The 20,168-nt window shown below is 39.6% G+C and overlaps 1 protein-coding gene across 4 annotated transcripts in view; it reads right to left on the reverse strand.

The window, feature by feature from the left end:
- Window positions 1-20,168, reverse strand: part of LRPPRC (leucine rich pentatricopeptide repeat containing) — a 168,695-nt gene that overhangs the window by 18,035 nt on the left and 130,492 nt on the right. For all 4 annotated transcript variants that reach the window (XR_012158261.1, XM_073339084.1, XM_073339083.1 and 1 more), the window contains 4 exons: window positions 14,310-14,452; window positions 14,093-14,186; window positions 5,052-5,178; window positions 1,430-1,518 (listed from right to left, as the gene is read on the reverse strand). Coding sequence is in view for 3 of the 4 variants with exons in the window: in XM_073339084.1 (XP_073195185.1) it covers window positions 1,430-1,518; window positions 5,052-5,178; window positions 14,093-14,186; window positions 14,310-14,452 (453 nt within the window). In the remaining variant the exon portion in view is untranslated. The remainder of the gene's footprint in view (window positions 1-1,429; window positions 1,519-5,051; window positions 5,179-14,092; window positions 14,187-14,309; window positions 14,453-20,168) is intronic.

Genomic DNA, 20,168 nt, shown 5'->3' on the forward strand with positions numbered 1-20,168 from the left:
AAAGCAGAAGGGAGAGTGAAATCAAATATGACAGGTTGCAGGCCTGTGTGACTGCAAAAATAGAGGACTGTCAACAATAAGAGATGAATTGGAGATGGGGAAGAAAAGGAGTTCCATTTCACCATGCTGAGTCTGAGTTGGTGTTAGGATCCTTGCATGCACATGTCAAGGGGAAAAAAATCGACATGAGACTGTATGGAAAAGGAATTTGAAAGAAAACACGTTTGTTTACTGGCAACAGAAAACACAGTGAAATGATGCATCTCACTTACTGCAGAAGCATTTTAACATAGGCAATGCTACATGCATATATGGTACAACATCAAAGCACGATGAAGTGAATTAATTTAAAGATGATATGGCAAGTACAAATCTGAATTTCCTTGCTTTTGTCAGATTAAAATCAAACCGTTCCCCAATTTGATATTTTTGTTTACATTTAGTTTCTCTTGTGTTTTAGAGTAATATTCAAAATATATTAATAGGAAAATATTTATACTGTATAGGCAATTGCACTGATTCAAAATCCTGTTTGTGCAGGGTTTTCCAGTCCCAAATAATACAGTGCAGTAGAAAAGGTTGGTAACGAAGTAGATAAAACCTTGATAAAAATATTAACGTGAGGATGTACACATACTCGTAGGGTCAGATTTTTCAAAAGTGCTCAGAGAAAGATTGGAACCTCTAACTTTACTAGCATTGTTCAGTCTTGATGCATCACTCACTTTCCCCTAAAACAAAGACATCAAACTGCAAACAAATGATACTAAAGAGCTGAAAGTTGCATAACAGTTTTCCACCACCTTGTCCCACGCATGGGCTACCCTCAGCCACCATTTCTGTTATGTTATAATATTAAAATTAAAAAGGAAAGAAAAGTACAATGTATGTTTCAATGCTATTGGTATTGTGAACTATTAAAAAGTATTAGTTTTTAAATCAATATTATAATCATTTAGTGCACAATCACGTACATTTAACACTCAATTTAACTCATCTGATATCTCACACAACCAACACAATATGAAAGAAGCAACTGCTGGGAATTGTTTCAGATGCTCTAAAGTATGTTAATTTCTAAAGCAAAATGACTTGTGCTGTGAATTTTAACGCACTTGAAAGCCTGTACTTTCTCTCGTTCTGTAGCACAAATTTTGCATGTCTGAAGAGCTGTGATTCATCTTAAGAAAACCCATCTTGTGTTAAATGGAATGGAAACTGGACTAAGTGGTCAAATGACAAGTACATTCATATTCAAGCTGTATTATAAATGCATGTACAGTAATTTACGTCTCTCAGCTACCACAAAAGGCTCTTGATAAGCAGGTAATTTGCTAAATGGACTCCTTTATCCAAGTATTCGAAGGGCGTTACAAGAAAAATCTGCAGAGGCATTAATGTGACGTAAAGGTCAAGCATTGTGACATACCTTTCAAATAATCCCACCTAACTTGCGTTATGATGAGGAGGCTGCTGGCAGCATCGTTCAGTGTGAAGCCCTTGATGTGGGTCTCAGCGCTAAAAGAAGCAGACATTTAGAAAGGAATTACTGACATGCTTCTGATACGATAATAAATGGTTGAGCACCAAGGTGAAATTATAAAAACTACTGTTCGTATGTTAAAAATATTGCTGCAAAATATCGACCTGGAGACAGCTTTTGTGTTATCCTGTCAATGGTTATAGAAGGATAATTTTTTTTTGCATTCTGACAGATGACAAAGTTGGAAATGAGCAACAAAAGAAACAAAGTACAAGATTTTTTTTAAACAATCGGTTCAGATTCTTGAATGCTGACATATTAGATGACTAAAATAACTGCATGCCCTGCATTGTTCTGTTGTATCCTAAGCTGGATACTTTTTCTTCTTCTTTAAGTCACCATAATTATAAAATGTAAAACTATTCTTTCAGCAATAAAAATGAAACATTTATTTTCAGCACAGTATATTTTAAATATAAACTAAAGCATATTATGAACTAACACCATATTATTTGGTTGATTAATTTTCAAATTTCTGTCATCTACATGTATACAGTTTTTAAAACTGAACATAGTTCATTTGCTGCCTTTGCCATGTTAAAATTATATTTAATTTATCAATTCTGAGTCCCTTGCAATGCAAAAAAGTCATACATCTACAGCAAAGAGAACTTTGCTTTAATAATACTGCTTTTAAGAAACTAACATGTATGCTTTTAATTCGGACTACCCAGCAATCACATCTATTTTATACTTGTAAAATGCCCCTACTTCTAATGAAATTTAGGCACATTTTTAATACATAAGGATAACTTTACAGAGGTTCATTTCTAGATTACAAAATCTCCCCACACAAAAATGGGCACTGCCATTTGCCATATCAGCAATCAAGATAAACCTCACTGATCATCTTGTGGCAAACAACTGAGCAGCCTACCTACTTGAATTTATGAGCTGAGCGGATTGGGAGGTAAGCAGGGTCATTGCTAAATTATTCTCATCAATCCCAAGAAAATCCTTCATAGAGTACACAATATGACTATCCTCTCAGTCACTTTCAGCCTCTAGGGCTCACAAATGCAGTCACTGGACTCAGAATTTTCTTACTCTCCCAAACAATCCTCTTAATCCCTGCCTAAGCACCCATTGCTCAGTTCCGTGTTTTTTTCCCTTTGTCCCATCTGTCAAAGCCCTTAAGTCAACAATTCATGCATGAGACTGTAAATTACATATAACAAAGGATTTACTTTCTCCAATCTTTAGTGTGATTAAATAGATGTTAGCCACTATTACAGAACTAATCCCTCATTCCAATACTACTAAATTTCTATTTTAAAACTCTTGAACTAAGTGCAATAAACATACCTAAAATTCACTAGAATTATAAGGCAGCAGCACTTTGGTCTGACCAAGATATCAGAAAACTCCTGGACTTTCCCAGAGTCTCAGCTGGCATGCTGCTTCCCTCCATGATCATCTCAATTCAACATTAGTTCTTTTCAGACCTGATACCAAGATATTAATTTAAAAAACAAACTAGTCTTTTTAGATTAAAAAATGCTTGTTATGCTGTACTATTACTATACAAACACTATAAGATTCTCTAAATATTATTTAAATTTCAAATTTGGCTTCAAACAGAGAACAAAAGAAAAATATGTAAGTCTACACAAGTGAAACTACCTTTCATATCTTTTACTGTAAATATTAGGAGAGATGTAATTTTCAGGCCACTGCACATATTTAGGCTTCTAGAAGTAATCTCTCAGTAAATGAGGTTGGTAAAATTGACTCCTATGTAGCCCAAAGTTTCCAGAATACAGAAATTTGTTAAGCATGCACAAATGTTTTTGTTCTAAATTGTTCACACCACAGATACTTTTTCGATTCCATTCACTACTTCAATACACTATTTAGGCATTTTTAGAAGAAAGTTTGTTTCCATAAAATTGTTTTTGAAGTCTGAGTACTTATAATTTTATTCATTTGTTATTGAAAGACCCATGTACTGTCAAATAAAGCCATAAGTACTGATGATATCAAGTGTACTCTCTATTATCTTGCAAAGAAAAACCAGCAAGAGTTAACCAGCATTGGTTCATTAGAGTGCCATCATGTGATATTTCTGAACTGTATGCTTTTCTGAACTGCCCTGCCAAACAATGTAGTTTTTATTATTCTAGGTTTAGAAGACGGACCAAGAAGAATGGAGCTTCTGGCTAGATCCTACTTCCATTTTCCCTAAAACCAAGAAGTTTTTAAGAAGGCACAATCACAAAAATTATTTTATTTGGGAGCAATATAGTGTATTTTCATGAACCACTCGAAACTAAGTTTTGTGGTGACCTACACATTGTTTAAAATCACATACAGGTATTATATGTATCCAGTTCATAATTTTCTTTTGAATAAACATGTTGCAGTTCTCTCCACTGTTCTTGTTTTAACCAAATAATGTACCACTCTCTGTTTTTAAATTCCTACTCTCCTCAATCTTCCTTTGATGACTAGTTCGGTTTTCTTTACAGTACATAACCTATTAAAATGAAGATACTTCCTTCCCACTTTCCACTAAAAAGAATTTTAAAATCAGTTCTCCTTACTACACGACAGCTTTTCACCCAAATATTTCAACCTTTTATGCAACTCTTCTTTTTTTTTTTTTACCAGTGTAAAAAGGATAGTAATCTCCTCACGTAATCAGATTGCCAGACTGTTTAATAATCCAACTGATTTACATTGGTGACATTGAGAGCTGGTCTATACTTTTAGTCACTAGAGTGCCTAAACCACTTTTGAAAACGGGATTTAGGTGCCTTAAGATTTTACCCTATTTCAGTATACTAGTCACTGGCATATGACCCTGGGACAAGTTTTACATGCAGCAGTCAAAACACATGGTACAACCACATGATTCATTGAAGTTAAACCCAATCCAACCCCAAATATTCTACTAATACACACTGTAGAAAGACACATTACAACTTGATGCCTTAATGTCATATTCCTGGACCAGCTAGCCTTGAAAGGTGAATAAAATATTGATACCGTGCACACTTCTTTTTCATTTGATTTATGAAAGACCAATGCATTACTCACTATATCAGGGATCGGCAACCTTTGGCACGCAGCCCATCAGGGAAATCCGCTGGTAGGCGGGTCGCTTTGTTTACCTGCAGCATCCGCAGGTTCGGCTGATCACAGCTCCCTCTGGCCACGGTTCGCTGTTCCAGGCCAACGGGGGCTGCGGGAAGCGGAGGCCAGCACATCCCTCAGCCCCATTTGCCTGGAACGGGGAACTGAGGCCAGTGGGAGCTGCGATCAGCCGAACCTGCAGATGCTGCAAGTAAACAAACTGTCCCGGCCTGCCAGCGGATTTCCCTGTTGGGCAGCGTGCCAAAGGTTGCCGATCCCTGCACTATATCATCGTGTTTCCAATTGGGGCCTACTTTTTGTTAGGAAACTAGGACTTTACCTTAAAGGAATGCTCACGATAATTTCCATGCAAAGTTCTGAGTGCACAGTTTTAGAACAGAGCCACAGATTTGAAAAACAAACAAAAACTTACATGTTTTTCACTTTGATGGCTTCCTCAAGACAACCCTCAGCCAGCAATGCTTTTATAAGAGTGGAATAAGCAGAGGGAGGAAACATAATATCCTTCTTTTGTGCTTCCAGTAAAATATTGTATGCCTCTACAAAGAGAATGAAAAAAAAAAAACAATTGAGATGTCACATTGCATTGAAGTGGCATATAAAGAGCATTCACATCTCTTTTTATTTAAAAAGACTGCATCTTAAACATAAATCTATTCCTCCTTTTCTTAAATCTTTTAGTCTAAAGCTATATTTTAGAAAATTGTTGGTTTGCCCAGGTTTGCATGAATGCTCCTATCCACGGAGCCAAAAGTTGTAGGGTTTTTAAAATTTATATATATATTATATATATAAAAATGTTGTTTCTTCTAAAATCCAGGTAAGTTACATTTTTTCCCACCCTCAAAAAAAACACCGAGTCAGATAAGCTAACTCCAAAAAAGTGTTTGAATTCCCTTCCCATAATTCATTTAAAATAAAAATCACGACCATACAACATGAGAAAGGGAGAACTAATGCTTTTTGAAGCAACACCTAATTCTGGGGTAGATGGTTACAATGTTTGGCGCATCATCACAATAGCATTCAGCAAATATAGGCACTGATTCCAGTATTGGGAGATCAAACTGTTTGGCTACAACAAGATTTATATAAAAACATACAATTTACAAATATACAGATATTTAACAAGTAAACTAAGCTGCATTTGTTTGACTGATTAGCAGTTTTATTTCACACATTCACAATAACTGTCAGTGTATGAAAAGACGTTACCAAAAAAAAAGGGGGGGGGGGGAGATAACCACACTTTTCAATCATTTACTTTTTGAAACAAGATTACGGAGCTGTAAACATTTGGCTTATACCTTTGGCGTGAAGGGGAAAATAATCTGTATTTGAATTTTAACCTCAAAGGAAATACAATATGAACAAGTGAAACTTCAGGGCACACCCTGACAGACAAGTTTTCAATGCACATTCTCAAGACTGCCAGTGTTACTGTACCATCTTGTCTGAACCATGGGATGGCTTGAGTCCAAGGGCATGTCTACCCAGCAAAAGCTGTGCACAGGCTAGCCTATCCAAGCTAGCCTGAATCTAATTAGCACGGGTCACAACAGTATTGAAGACAGTGCAGTGCAGGCTTCAGAATGAGATAGAAAGCAGAGTATGCGTCCAAGGCCTATGCTGGACTTGTACTATCTGCGCGGAAGTGGTACTGTACTTCACTGCTATTGTTACCTGTGCCAGTTGGATTCAGGCTAGCTCAGGTAGGCTGGCCTGTGCACAATTTTTGCTGCAGAGACACTCTAAGACTAAATATTGGGACTTTTAAAAAGATGTATTCATATAAACATGAATGTGTGTCTATTTAAAGAGGTATGCAAAAATTGTGAATGTGTAGTATATTGTGAGAATATTCCGGTATAGTTATCTTATATCTATACACAGACACTTTACATTGCACAGGTCTATAAACACAGATATAAAATGACAGGTTTCAGAGTAGCAGCCGTGTTAGTCTGTATTCGCAAAAAGAAAAGGAGTACTTGTGGCACCTCAGAGACTAAAATTTATTTGAGCATAAGTTTTCGTGAGCTACAGCTCACTTCATACTCCTTTTCTTTTTACAGATATAAAAGAAGATCCTATGATAAAAATTAAAACAGCCACTGTGTGTGTGTTATGACATAAGTCTGAAATTACAATACTTAATTATATCACTACTCTCTGGATCAATACTCAAATAAAAGGAGAGGGGAAAAAATAGTCAAGTAGCATGAGGTAGGATTTTAAAATAATCTAATTGGCCAGACATACTGTACTTCCTGTCACAATTTACAGAGTTCTCTTGCCCACTTATGTGCCAAACAAATTTTAATTGCTAGCATTTACAGAAGGTGTTCACTTCACTGAAAACTTTATTGGAAAAAAAAAATTTCCACTAAGTTTTTCAACTGTGAAAGTGATGAAATCACCACTAGACCAGTAAATATCATTCCATGAAATAAGGTTGCTTACTTATGATAAGGAAGAATCATTCAATACACAAGTGCAACAAACTCTGATTAGTATCTGAAAACAATTACGAGCACATTCTTGCATCGAGCAGCTCTGGCACACACCAGAAGAGGGTATCTACTTTTCCTCTGCCCTACTTCAAGTACAATGGTTGTGTTTACATTACAGTTGCTAACTATAAATGTCTGTCACTGTAATGCAAACAAAACATTTAACTGTGCTTTTCCCTATGCTATTCAATTCAAGGCAAAGGAAGTTCAAACTCCTTAATTCAACCAACTGGCACTGCAGGTGGATTTTTGCATAGTAAAGTTCTGAACAGGAAACTACTAAAAGAATGCTCCCCACTTTCCCAAGATTTCTATGGCAAATCATAAATGCGAACACTCACTCCAGGATCTATTTTCCTCATCACAAAATTAAGATTTGGCAGTTTTAAAGATTAATCATGTGAGCAAACAATGTACAAATTATTCAAATTCCAAACAAAAATTTGAAGTGAGCAGAGTAAAAAAAAAAAAGTAGAATCTTTTTCTTCTATCTAAATTATTTCAAGAATATGATCCAAATATGCTTGCTTTTATTGTGAAATCCAAACCTTTTGAATGAGATGTTAGATGCACTGTAAGATCTCAAGTACTTTTGTTGCCTAAAGTGGTTGCCAAGAGCTATTAAATGTACATCAATATATTACGGATAAACTCCTGGCCCCATTAATGTAGGGTTGCCAGGTGTCCAGTTTTTGACTGAAATGCCAGGTCGAAAAGGGACCCTAGCAGCTCCAGTCAGCACTGCTGACTGGGCTGTTAAAAGTCTGGTAGGAGCTGCAGTGGGGCTAAGGCAGGCTTCCTGCCTGCCATGACTCCGCACAGCTCCCAGAAGCAGCAGAATGTCCCCACTCTGTCTCCTAGGCATAGGGGCAGTCAGGGGGCTCTGGCATGCTGCTAGCGCCTGCTCTGCAGCTCCCACTGGCTGAAAGCCACGGCCAATGGGAGCTGCGCCTGTGGACAGGGCAGCGCAAAGGGCCTGGCCGCATAGGAGCTGGAGAGGGGCCATGCTGCTGCTTCCAGGAGCTGCTTGAGGTAAGCACTGCCTGGAGCTTGCACCCCTGTCCCCCTCCTGTTCCCCAACCCCCTACCCCAGCCCTGATCCCCCTCCCACTCTCCGACTCCCTGGGTCCCAGCCTGGAGCACCAGCTTGCACCCCAAATCCCTCATCCCTCACACCAAACCCCTCATCCCTAGCCCCACACCATAGCCCACACCCCCAGCCAGAGCCCTCACCCCCTCCTACATCCCAATCCACTGCCTCAGCCTGGAGCCCCCTCCTGTACCCTGAACTCCTCATTTCTGGCCCCACCCCAGAGCCCGCACTCCCAGCCAGAGCCCTTATCACCTCCCAAACCCCAATCCCCTGAGCTAGCCCAGTGAAAATGAGCGAGTGAGTGAGTGTGGGGAGAGTGAGCAACAGAGAGAGTGGGGACAGGATCTCGGAGAAGGGGTGGGGCAGGGGGTGAGGCCTCAAAGGAGGGATGGGGCAAGGGTGTCCAGTTTTGTGCAAGTAGAAAGTTGGCAACCCTACACTGAAGTCAATGGCAGAACCCTGTGTTTGCATGTCAGTTATCCATGGATGTATACAGTATGTATAACAATGCCATCTGGTGACTGGAATACCAGGACAACTCATGAGAGCATGACCGCATCATTCACCAATAGTTGTAAGCCCACAAATGGTAAGCCTTAATACTACTGCTACACATATGAGCCTTCCACAGGTTGTGGCTAGTTAAACACAGTACTAAAAATCTTAACTAGTCTTTGTATCCTACCCTCAGAACTCTTGTTTCGATGATACAGGGAGGGCTAAACCGCGGCTTATGAGCTGCATGCAGCTCTTTTACAGTGGAAGTGTGGCTCGCAGAGCCCTCCCATCTCCCTCCCCATTCTCTGCCTACAAGACCGTTTATGGGAGCTTGGGGCTTCTGCCCCGTGGCAGGGTGGTGGAACTAAGGGTTTCTGAACAGTAGGGAGAGGGTCTCATGTCTAGCCCCATCACCCTGCTACAGGGCTGAAGCCCTGAGTCCCGTCAAACACACCCCGGCTCTCTAACTTCTGAAGATTGTCGTATGCGGCTTGGAGGGTTAGTAAGTTTGGCCATCCCTGCTATAATATTTTATTTGTTTCCTCCCAAATGGCAAAATATTTCATAACTGCCTCCACCACTTACCTTTTGAAAATAAACTGGCATTATCTTACACAAACTCCACTTGAGTTGCAGGTCTGAAGCTGACTAAAGGGTTCTCAAATGGAGACCATATCCCCGAACAGGGATTATCAGTTTACTATTTCTCAAACTGCCATCCTTTTATGAGAAGCTGTACTCAAACTACCCAAATATATTAGCATTCAAAAGAGTTTCCGGGATAAAAATCATATCATATTATATTACCACTTTAAGCAGAGAGAGCTGTTAGAAATGTGACAACTTGCCAACACAAAATCTCAAGTCTCACAACACAGTCACATTTGGTTCAGCAATTTCCACTGCTTGGACACATGCACACACTACCCAAAGGCCAACTTATAACAATGCAGAATCAAGTCAGTAAAATTAATATATCGTTTTTCATAAATAAAAAACCTCAAAGAATGGATTCTTAAAACAGCACCCTGCCAAGGAATTAATCTAATTATATAACTAATATTCTAAACTGATTAAGTTCACTTCCTTCAAATAAAAAAATTGCATTCATACGAAATTGTTTATAATATCCTATTGTATTCATATCAAAATTACATTACATTGTTTACATAAAGTTGACAAGTGAATTTTTACAGGATTTTAAACACACATGCATGCGGCACATTTCACAGTATTTTCAGCAGAATATTTTCCTACAAAATTTTCATTCTTAATATCTGGCAGGTCTGGATCATCTACCAGGATCACTACAGAATGTAATAGTAAGATGTGCAATACCAATCTATCAGTAAATTCAGTCTCAAAGTGTCAGGGCTATCAGTAATAAATTGGTGCAGTTTTTTTTTGTTTGTTTGAACTTTAAATCTTAGAAGCATGACCCTACCTCAGGAAATTACTTTGGTATTCAAACCATATTCATAAATAGGTGTAAAATTTTTATGATTTTGTTTCCCTCCCCACTTCAATCCTATCATTTATGATATTTAAGGACATTAAATCAATATTACCTCATCCTCAACACTTTCCAAAGAAAAATTAATTAGTTCTGTTTTCAGAACCTGATCCTTTTAAGGTATATCCATTTTCAAGCCTGCCTTTTCATCCCCCAAATTTACTGGTATAAAAATTAACATCCTGAAGAAGCTCCTAAATCTGTCATAATACAGAGATTACCATTAAAGTGATACGCATACAAAATGTAAGATATATGCATATGCCATATAAGATATATGCTTACATATGTGTACACAGTACATGCAGACTTATGCATAACCCCCTAATAAGGGCTCCAGGAGTTCGATGGTGCTTTAACAACAGTTTCTCCAGTAACAGCGAAACAATTCTGTGGAGTATTATAGCGTATGCTGACCCACTGCGGAGATACTGAAAAGGCGTAGATGTCCGCAGTTCCATCCTGCGCAGTTTAATGCTGGCATAGATCTCCAAGAGAACATATTTGTAGGACTTAATCATCCAACAAATTATACACTAAATGGAGCTGGCATCTTTAACCCAACCAATTAGATTTTCTAATCAGTCCCTGTGTCAGATGACCACCAGTCATGTGTGTTTAGGCAAAGAAAAGAAGGAATGCAAATAGTCTTCAAAAGCTAAGACCCAATCACCCCGCTGCCTTAATGAGTAACAACTCTGTTTCATGCATGTTTTCCGTGAAGAGCATTGAAGAGGATGAAAAGGAGAGGTCCAGTTTGGTTTCACTGTCCCCACTACTTGGGATTCTTCAGACACGCCTCTGAAGGGAATGGCAGGGATGGAATAACTATACTCAGTTCCATTCCTCCTTTCCACATATGGCAACAGCTATCCAAGCATAAATTAATGCTGCTGTGCAGCAGAGAATGGGCTTTTGCATAGGTGGGAAATACACCTGTCTATTGGCAGCACCAATACTGGAAAGAATGAAGTATAAGATCAGTTGGGGAAGGGAGGGCAGAGAGAACCCTCCATGGGACTAGGAATTTCCTTCCCTGCAGATCATGACGACAGGGAGACTGCTCCTTTGGCTCTCTCTCATGTCAGGTACTTCTGTAGAAGGGTACAATTTACCCTTGAGACAGTACTCTATAGAAGGAAGGGGGCGAAGCATTCTTTTTTTTTAAATGCTACGACATATCACTACTAATATATGGGGGATAGGAGGGAGAAATCTGTGTCTCCCTTGTCTTACTCCCACTCCAGCTAACAAAGTCTTATTTCCATCTAAGGAGAGAGTTCTTTTACATGAAAAGAGGAAATATGTTTCTCCCCAGCATATTGAAACATCTTTTTCAAAATATTAAGAGAAAGTCAGAGGAAAAAAATATCAGAGATTACACAAAGACATTTCTCTAGGAGTAAGGTTAAAATGCATTCTGAAATTATTTTAGCAAACATTTTCATCTTGCCAACATCTTTAAAAATTGTCTATGAATCTTCATTACTGGCTCTACCTTTGCTTTGATGGAGGTAATTTCTGTTTTAACATTTTGCTTTAAAAAAAAAAAAAGATGCAAGTTTAATAATATTTTAGAAGTGCTTTCTAATTAACTTCTGGACCACTCTGAGGCCCAGTGATAGGCCTTTTATGTTTGTGATGTGGCAGACTCACGTTTGATTCCTACCTTAAGTATCTGATCCTGCAAAGCAACAAGCACCGTAGGGGAATGCTGAATTTAGAAGCTTTACGTAAATACAAAAATAATAATGATGATGATGATGTCTTCCAGGTAGTGAGTGCTGTAGAAGAAATGACCTCAGAACTAGGGAAGTGGAAGTCCAAAATGACTGGGTATAAATGACCACTTGGCATGCTTCACCTTCCACAATGCTTTATAACAAAAATGCACATCCATTCTCAGTGTGCACCGATAAACTAAAATTCATTGTTGGATACAGATAAGAAAAGTGCTCAGCCTCAGATTAATTAAAATTCCAAAAAACTGCCTATATGTTGTCTACCTTTAAAGTAAAAGAGATTTCTTAACTTTGTATCATGCATTGATTTTAATTCAGGCCAGAAGGGATCATTGTGATAATCTAGTCCAATCTCCAGCATAACATAGGCCAAAGAATCTCACCTATTAACTTCTGCATTAAGTCCACAATTACTGTTTGAACTATAGCTAGGGCCCTACCAAATTCACGGCTGTGAAAAACATGTCACAGACCATGAAATTTGGTCTTTTGTGTACTAGACTATAGAGACTTCACCAGCGTTTTTCAATCTGGGGTTCTGACCCAAAAGGGAGTCATGGGAGGGTAGCAAGGTTATTGTAGCGGGGGTTGCAGTATTGCCACCCTGGGCTGGCTGGAGAGTGGTGGTTGCTGGCCAGGCACCCAGCTCTGAAGGCAGTGCCCCGCCAGCAGCAGCACAGAAGTAAGGGCGGCAATACCATATCATGCCATCTTTACTTCTGCGCAGTTGCCTTCAGAGCTGGGCAGCCTGAGACCAGTAGCTGCTTGGCCGAAGAGGGCCCAGCTCTGAAGACAGCAGTGCAGAAGGGTAGCAATACCATACCATTCCATCCTTCTGTACTGCTGCTGGCGGCAGCGCTGCCTTCAGACCTGGGCTCCCAGCCAGCAGCCACTGCTCTCCAGCTGCCCAGCTCAGAAGACAGCACTGCCAGCAGTAGTAGCATAGAAGTAAGGGTGGGAATACTGTGACCCCCCCCTACAATAACGTTGCAACACCATCAACCCCAACCCCGCCTTTTGGGTCAGGACCCCTACAGTTACAACACAGTGAAATTTCAGGTTTAAATAGATGAAATCATGAAATTTATGATTTTAAAAATACTATAACTCTGAAATTGACCCAACTGGACCATGAATGTGGTAGGGACCTAACTATAACATATCTTTTAAAAAGACATCTCAAATTGATTTACAGACTTAAGTGGTGGAGATTCAAAAATGTCCCTGGGACATCCAAAGTTCTTCTAGTTACTCTCAATGTTAAAAACCTGCACCTTATTTTCTAGTCTGAATTTGTCTAGATTCAGGTTCAAACCACTGCATCTCATTATGCTTTTTGCTGCTATATGGAAGAGTTGTCAACTATAAATCTCTTCCTCAAGTAGGTACTTGTACACCATGATCAAATCTTTTAACCTTCTCTTGGATAAACTAAATAGACTCTGCTCTTTATATCTCTGACTGTAAGGCATGTTTTCCAGATCTCAAATGATTCTTGTTCTTTTGAACCCTTTCCAATTTATCAACATTTTTTTCAAAGTGTTAACACCAGAAATGGACACCGTAGTCCAGTAATGGCCTCACCAATGCTGTATACACAGATAATACTGCCTCCCTACTCATACTTGATATTTCATTGCTTCTGCATCCAAGGATTAGATATAGAATATATGAAAATGAACAACCTGTATATAACAATACAACATGTTCAACTGGTTACTGATAAATTCTCCTGTCCTATACTTTTTCTTTTTAAATAAGCCTAGATGTTCGGACAGCTATCAGTGTTGTGTGGCCTCACAGTGGTCTTTAACACTGTTCTCAACATAAATTATCATCCCTGGATATTCGATCAATACAATCTGACAAAATAACTCCGAAATGAAAGTTACACAAAGGATGCTGCAGAACTGGATGCTGCACTCATCACACACTTGCCTGGAAGAGATTCCAAAACTACTACTGCAATTTTAAACCCTGGATTCTAGACTCTAGTATTGCATTAGGTTTTTGAGAGTATTGGTTACTTTTGTTGATTAATAGAACCTTGCTTTTTTAAAGCCAAAGAAAATTAAAAACGTGTTTTCAGTTTACCTTGGACACTGCCCTTCTTGCAGAGCATCAACACTTTCTTCTCAGGGTTATTTTCTGAAACAGGAGTTGATTCTACACGGTCTTCATACCAAATCTTTAAAACAAAGTAAATGGTTTAATAAAAAACATACACCATGAAGAGACATGAAAAAAAAGTATGATTCAAACAAAAGGAACAAACATGTTGCACTTGTATGTAAAGTTAAACCCAAATTACCTCAGGCACATCAAATGGTACTTCTTGACCATTGTTCTTAAGAGTATCAGCCAATAACCTTAAAGTTCTCTCACGAGGAATAACATTTTCTTCCTGCATTTTAGTCCAAGTTGCATCAGCTTTTTGCCAGTCATTACTGATCTCTGAAAGACAAGATTCAGTCTTCACATGTAATACATATCCAGATACTAATCCTACATTTTCAGTGAAAAGCTGTATAATGAAAAAGAAAGCGAAATCAAAAATTAAATATATAAGATAGTTGTTATTTTTATAAGCACCCACATTAAAAAAAATAAATCAATTTGTGTCATCAGTGTATGAAGATGCTTATGTGCATGCCTAACTTTACACATGCAAGTAGTCCCACTGACTTCATGTTTGTAATGTGGTTAAGGACTTGTCTCCACTTACCAGTGGATCGACACTGCGATGATTGATCCACCAGGGGTCAATTTAGCGGGTCTAGTGAAGACCCGCTAAATCAACTGCAGATCGCTCTCCCGTTGACTCCGGTACGCCAATGGAACGAGAAGAGTAAGGGGTGTTGACAGGAGAGCGTCTGCCATCAACATAGTGTAGTGTGGACCCCGTGGTAAGTAGATCTAAGCTATGTCAACTTGAGTTACGCTACTAACATAACTCAAATTGCGTAGTTTAGATTGACTTTCCTCCATGGTGTAGACCTGCCCTAAGTGTCTGAAGAACAAGGGACTTGGACTTTAGCCATGAAACACTGGGAAACTTCACAAGTGACAAAAGGTTAGGAACCAAGAACTTGCTATTTCTCTTTAATGCAAATATTGACATAAAATGACTTGACTTCTAATAATTTTTGAACTTCCACATTCAGCTCCTTTTTGTTTACAGAATATAGTTCCCAAAATAACTCTTAAAAGACTTGTCTGGAAATGTCACATCCAAGGTTGGATAATTATGTTGATATAAATGCAAGTGTTTCATGAGCTTCTGAGACCCTGCACCAGTTTTTGTAACTTTTTAAATCACTTTCCCCCATATTAAAAAATGTTCTTTTTCACTGTTGCAACACACAGAAAATATTGAAAACTGTGAGTATACACAGGAACACAAGCTGACTACACAAAAAGTTATTAAGTGCATAAAGTAAGCAAACCAAAAAGAAACAACAGTATGTAAAATATGTTCTGACAAAAGTGTGATTTTTACATTGATGTTTTTCCTTTAATCTCCACTACAAAATCTGAGGTGCTAATAATTTCTCTGAAGACTATCTGACAAACACTTCTCTGAAGAATTTGCTATATTTAAAATTTGGTGCAGATTCCATAAAAAACAACTTTGTTCAGATAACTTTTAAACTCTCTCAAAGGAACTTCTAAGCTCCTTGAGGTCTCGCTGAGGTTGCCCCAAAGGAATTTAGAAGCTTGGAAGCTGCTATGCCAGTAAATTAAGAGCTTTTTAAGAAGACATGCATATCTGTAGAGACCCAAAGCAACTCTCAGAGGTTCAAATTTTCAAAAAGGAACAAATCCAAAATTTTCGACCCAACTTATAGTCCTGTGCAATTGCTCTCATTAGTGACAGTGAATGACTGTACAAAAATGTTAGCACATGCTTTCAAATGGAAAAAAATCCCTTTTTTCTAAATCCCACATCTTAAAAAACCAAAAACAAGTTAATTATCCATATATGAACTGTGGTTCTTCAGGGTGCGGTCAGCAGCACATGAATCCCACTTTAGGTACGCATGTGCCTCAAGTGTGGGAAACTGGTATAGCAGTATGTTGGGCTGTGCCTGCACTGTGAAAGTCCTGTCATACTGTTTGCCCCTGGTGAGGGCATAAAATAGCACGGAAGCCACAGTTCACTAGCTAATGCAGAATCCTAGATGTGGAGGACTCTGAAAAGTGGGGATGGAGACAGGGTCATGGAATCCACACTGACAACATCATCTCAAAGAACCTCAGTTATTGTAAGGTACGTAATGTTCTTTCTTGAGTATGGGTCAGTGTGGATCTCACTCTAGGTGACTGATTAGTGTCCAATCTGGAAGGTGGGATTGAAGAGTCTTGCTTTAACACAACGATTGCAATATTGCTCTTCTGAAATTGGCATTTGACCTTTCAATTAGATCAAGGGCGTAATACTTAAAGAAAGTCAAGAGGCTACAGTTTCCAGATATGGGTACGTTCCTAAAGCAGAGTGGCCGTAGCTTGCGCTCCAGTGGAGTAATCCTTAACTTGTGGAAGGAAAGATACATCAGCCATTTGGTAGCAGACCAATATGCACGGCATGATCTGTTTTAATATCCTCTCAAAGGAGAGGAGAGGGCTTACCCCTTCGAAGTACCAAAGATAGCTGTCAAGGTTCCTTCCCCCACTCTGAACTCTAGGGTACAGATGTGGGGATGTGCATGAAAACCTCCTAAGCTTACTTTTACCAGCTTAGGTTAAAACTTCCCCAAGGTACAAACTATTTTACCCTTTGCCCTTGGACTTCCACTGCCACCACCAAACTTTATCTGGGTTCCTGAGAAAACGTTGTTTGGAAACGTCTTTCCCCCCAAAATCCTCCCAACCCTTGCACCCCACTTCCTGGGGAAGGTTTGGTAAAAATCCTCACCAATTTGCATAGGTGACCACAGACCCAAACCCTTGGATCTTAGAACAATGAAAAAGCATTCAGTTTTCTTACAAGAAGACTTTTAATAGAAGTAAAAAAGAATCACCTCTGTAAAATCAGGATGGTAAATACCTTACAGGGTAATTAGATTCAAAACATAGAGAATCCCTCTAGGCAAAACCTTAAGTTACAAAAAAGACACACAGACAGGAATATTCATTCTATTCAGCACAGCTATTTTCTCAGCCATTTAAAGAAATTATAATCTAACGCATACCTAGCTAGATTACTTACTAAATTCTAAGACTTCATTCCTGTTCTGTCCCTGGCCAAAGCATCACACAGACACAGACCCTTTGTTTTTCTCACTCCTCCCAGCTTTTGAAAGTATCTTGTCTCCTCATTGGTCATTTTGGTCAGGTACCAGCGAGGTTACCTTTAGCTTCTTAACCCTTTACAGGTGAAAGGATTTTTCCTCTGGCCTGGAGGTATTTTAAAGGTGATTACCCTTCCCTTTATATTTATGACAATAGCCATGAAGAGACACGGGCCTGGTCTACACTGGGGGGAAGCGGGGAGATCAACCTAAGCTATGCAACTTCAGCTACGAGAATAGTGTAGCTGAAGTTGGCGTATCTTAGGTCGACTTACCTCGCATCCTCACAGTGCGGGGTTGACTGCTGCTGCTCCCCCGTTGACTCCGATTCTGCCTCTCGCTGCGGTGGAGTACAGGAGTCGACGGCAGAGCGATCGGGGATCGACTTATCTCGTCTACACTAGACGTGATAAATCGATCCCCGATAGAGTGATCACTACCTGCCGATCCGGCGGGCAGTGTAGACGTACCCAAGATGACAGACTAAAGCCCTTCAAACTATCAATGTAGTATAATAAGGCTCCTGAAACATTCAGAGTATGGAGTTTTTCCTTCTCCGGAACAGAACAAGGTTTAGGGGAGAACAGGAATAAACTGATGGACTGGTTCAATGAAATTTCAAGACCACTTTAGGAATAAACTTCAGGTAAGGTCTCAACACCACCCTATCTCTGTGGAATACTGTATGGCGAGGGAGGGAGTTAGAGCTTGGAGATAACTGACCCTTATAGCCTATGTGATGATGACTAAGACAACCCACCTTGAGGGTAAGATAGTGCAAGCGCCATTCTGAAAGTGGCTTGAAAGAAAGTTATAGGAGGATTGATAGGTGGGCAAGTATGCAATAATCCTTTCAGGAATCTAGATGCTGTGGGATGTGAGAAGACTGAACAAGACTGAACAGGTGGAACATATGTAGACTTCTCCAAGGTGGACTGTGATGGAACTGAATGAATGAGGAATTTCTTACCTTATAATTTTCTGCTAGCAGCTTCTCTCCTCCTTCATCACTAACAAGTTAGTGTCCCCTACCTATGTAATTTGGAGGCAGTCCAATGTTGTTGCCAGAGGCTCCAGAACTAAGCCCTGCTCTTCATCTTAGGCCACCAGAACAGTTTTTCCAAAGCTTTAAAAACACTCCAGCAACCAATTATTAGCATTAATATATTAATTAACCTTAAGACAGTTATACCCAAGTCTCCCTTTACAGAAAAACATCAATTTGTATTCTGATCATTTACCAGACTACTAGGGTAGGTTGAATGAGGTGAGAAGCTGTTAACAGAAGGAGAAATTTCTTACCTGATAATTTCTTTGTTAGCAGCTTCTCCCCTCATTCACCACTAATGGGAAGTAGTGATTAGTAAATCACAGAAATGGGAGGGGGGGGAATGATAAGAAGAGCTTAGTTATTGTAAAAGTAGAAAAATAGGCAGGCATTTAAAGTCTTGCCCTCCTCCCCCAATAAAACAAGAACTTTATAAACTGAGGATGACTCTGCAGGGGAATAGAAACTTACAAATATGCCTCAGATGAGACTTGTATACTTTTTCCCCAATGCCCCCAGGGACTTTTGTGAATAGTTTTGCAGATGCCTAAGATGCCAACTGGTGCAGGATTTTAACATCTTGCCTGCAGCAGCTTTGTGGCCCTAAGGCTTTGGCACTTTTGAGGTATGAAATGAACAGGCTACAATTGGTGTGCATGCTCCATTTACTGTACTAGGATCCCAGAGTGCTAGGAATGCCCATGCATTCAACAACCTTCCAAAAGAGTGCTAAGGGCTAGAACGAAATGATGGGGAAACTATTTCCCAGGAATTGTGGAAAGCAAAAAACTTACCTTGAACAGAAGGATTTCTGCAGCTATAAGAATAACCTTTTCCTCACAACAGCAGCAGTGCTGTTAGATACAAGATGGAACCAATCCCAGAAAAAAACAGTTACTAACCTTCCATAACTGCTGTTCTTTGAGATGTTTTGCTTATGTCCATTCCAACATAGGTGTGCATATGGCACGTGCACTGCCACCGGAAAGTTTTCCCTCAGTGGTATCTGTCAGGTCGGCTCTGGTGCTTCCTGGAGTCGCGTCTTCATAGAGCCAGTACATAGGGCCCTAACGCACCCTCAGTTCCTTCTTGCCAGCTAACTCTGATAGAGAGGTGGGGGGGCGAGGGGAGAGAAGGGGTTTGGAACGGACAGGAGAAACACATCTCAAAGAACAACAATTATGGAAGGTCAGTAACCGTTTTTCTTTTTCGAGTGCTTGCTCATGCCTATTCCAATGTAAATGACTCCCAAGCAGATGTAGGAGAAGGGTTTGGAGTTCATTAACTAGCAGACTGTAGCACAGCTCTGCCAAATCCAGCATTGTCTCTAGCCTGCTGAATGATGTCATAGTGCGATGCAAAAGTGTGAACCGAAGGAGTGTTGCCGCTCTACAGATGTTCTGGATTGAGACCTGTGCCAGGAACACAGTTGAAGATGCTTGTGCCCTTGTGGAATGTGCCATTAGGGCCGGGGCAGGGACATTCACTATGTCATAGCATGTGTGGATACAAGAAGTGATCCATGATGAGATTCTCTGGGCTGATACTGGAAGACCTTTCATTGTCTGCCACCACCACAAAAAGTTGAATAATTTTCCGAAATGATTTAGTCCTATTAGAAGGCAAGTGCATGTCTGACATCTAGTGAGTGAAGTCTGTTCCTGGCTATTGGCATGTGATTTCGGATAGAAGATTGGCAGGAAAATGCCCTAGTTATGATGGAATTATGAAACCACCTTCGGGAGGAAGGTTGTGTGAGGGCACAGCTGGACCTTGTCCTTAAAAAATACTGTGTAAAGAGATTCTGAAGTAAGGGACCTATTCTCTGAGG

The sequence above is a fragment of the Lepidochelys kempii genome, chromosome 3 (assembly GCF_965140265.1).
Source record: "Lepidochelys kempii isolate rLepKem1 chromosome 3, rLepKem1.hap2, whole genome shotgun sequence".
Taxonomy (NCBI): Eukaryota; Metazoa; Chordata; order Testudines; family Cheloniidae; genus Lepidochelys; species Lepidochelys kempii.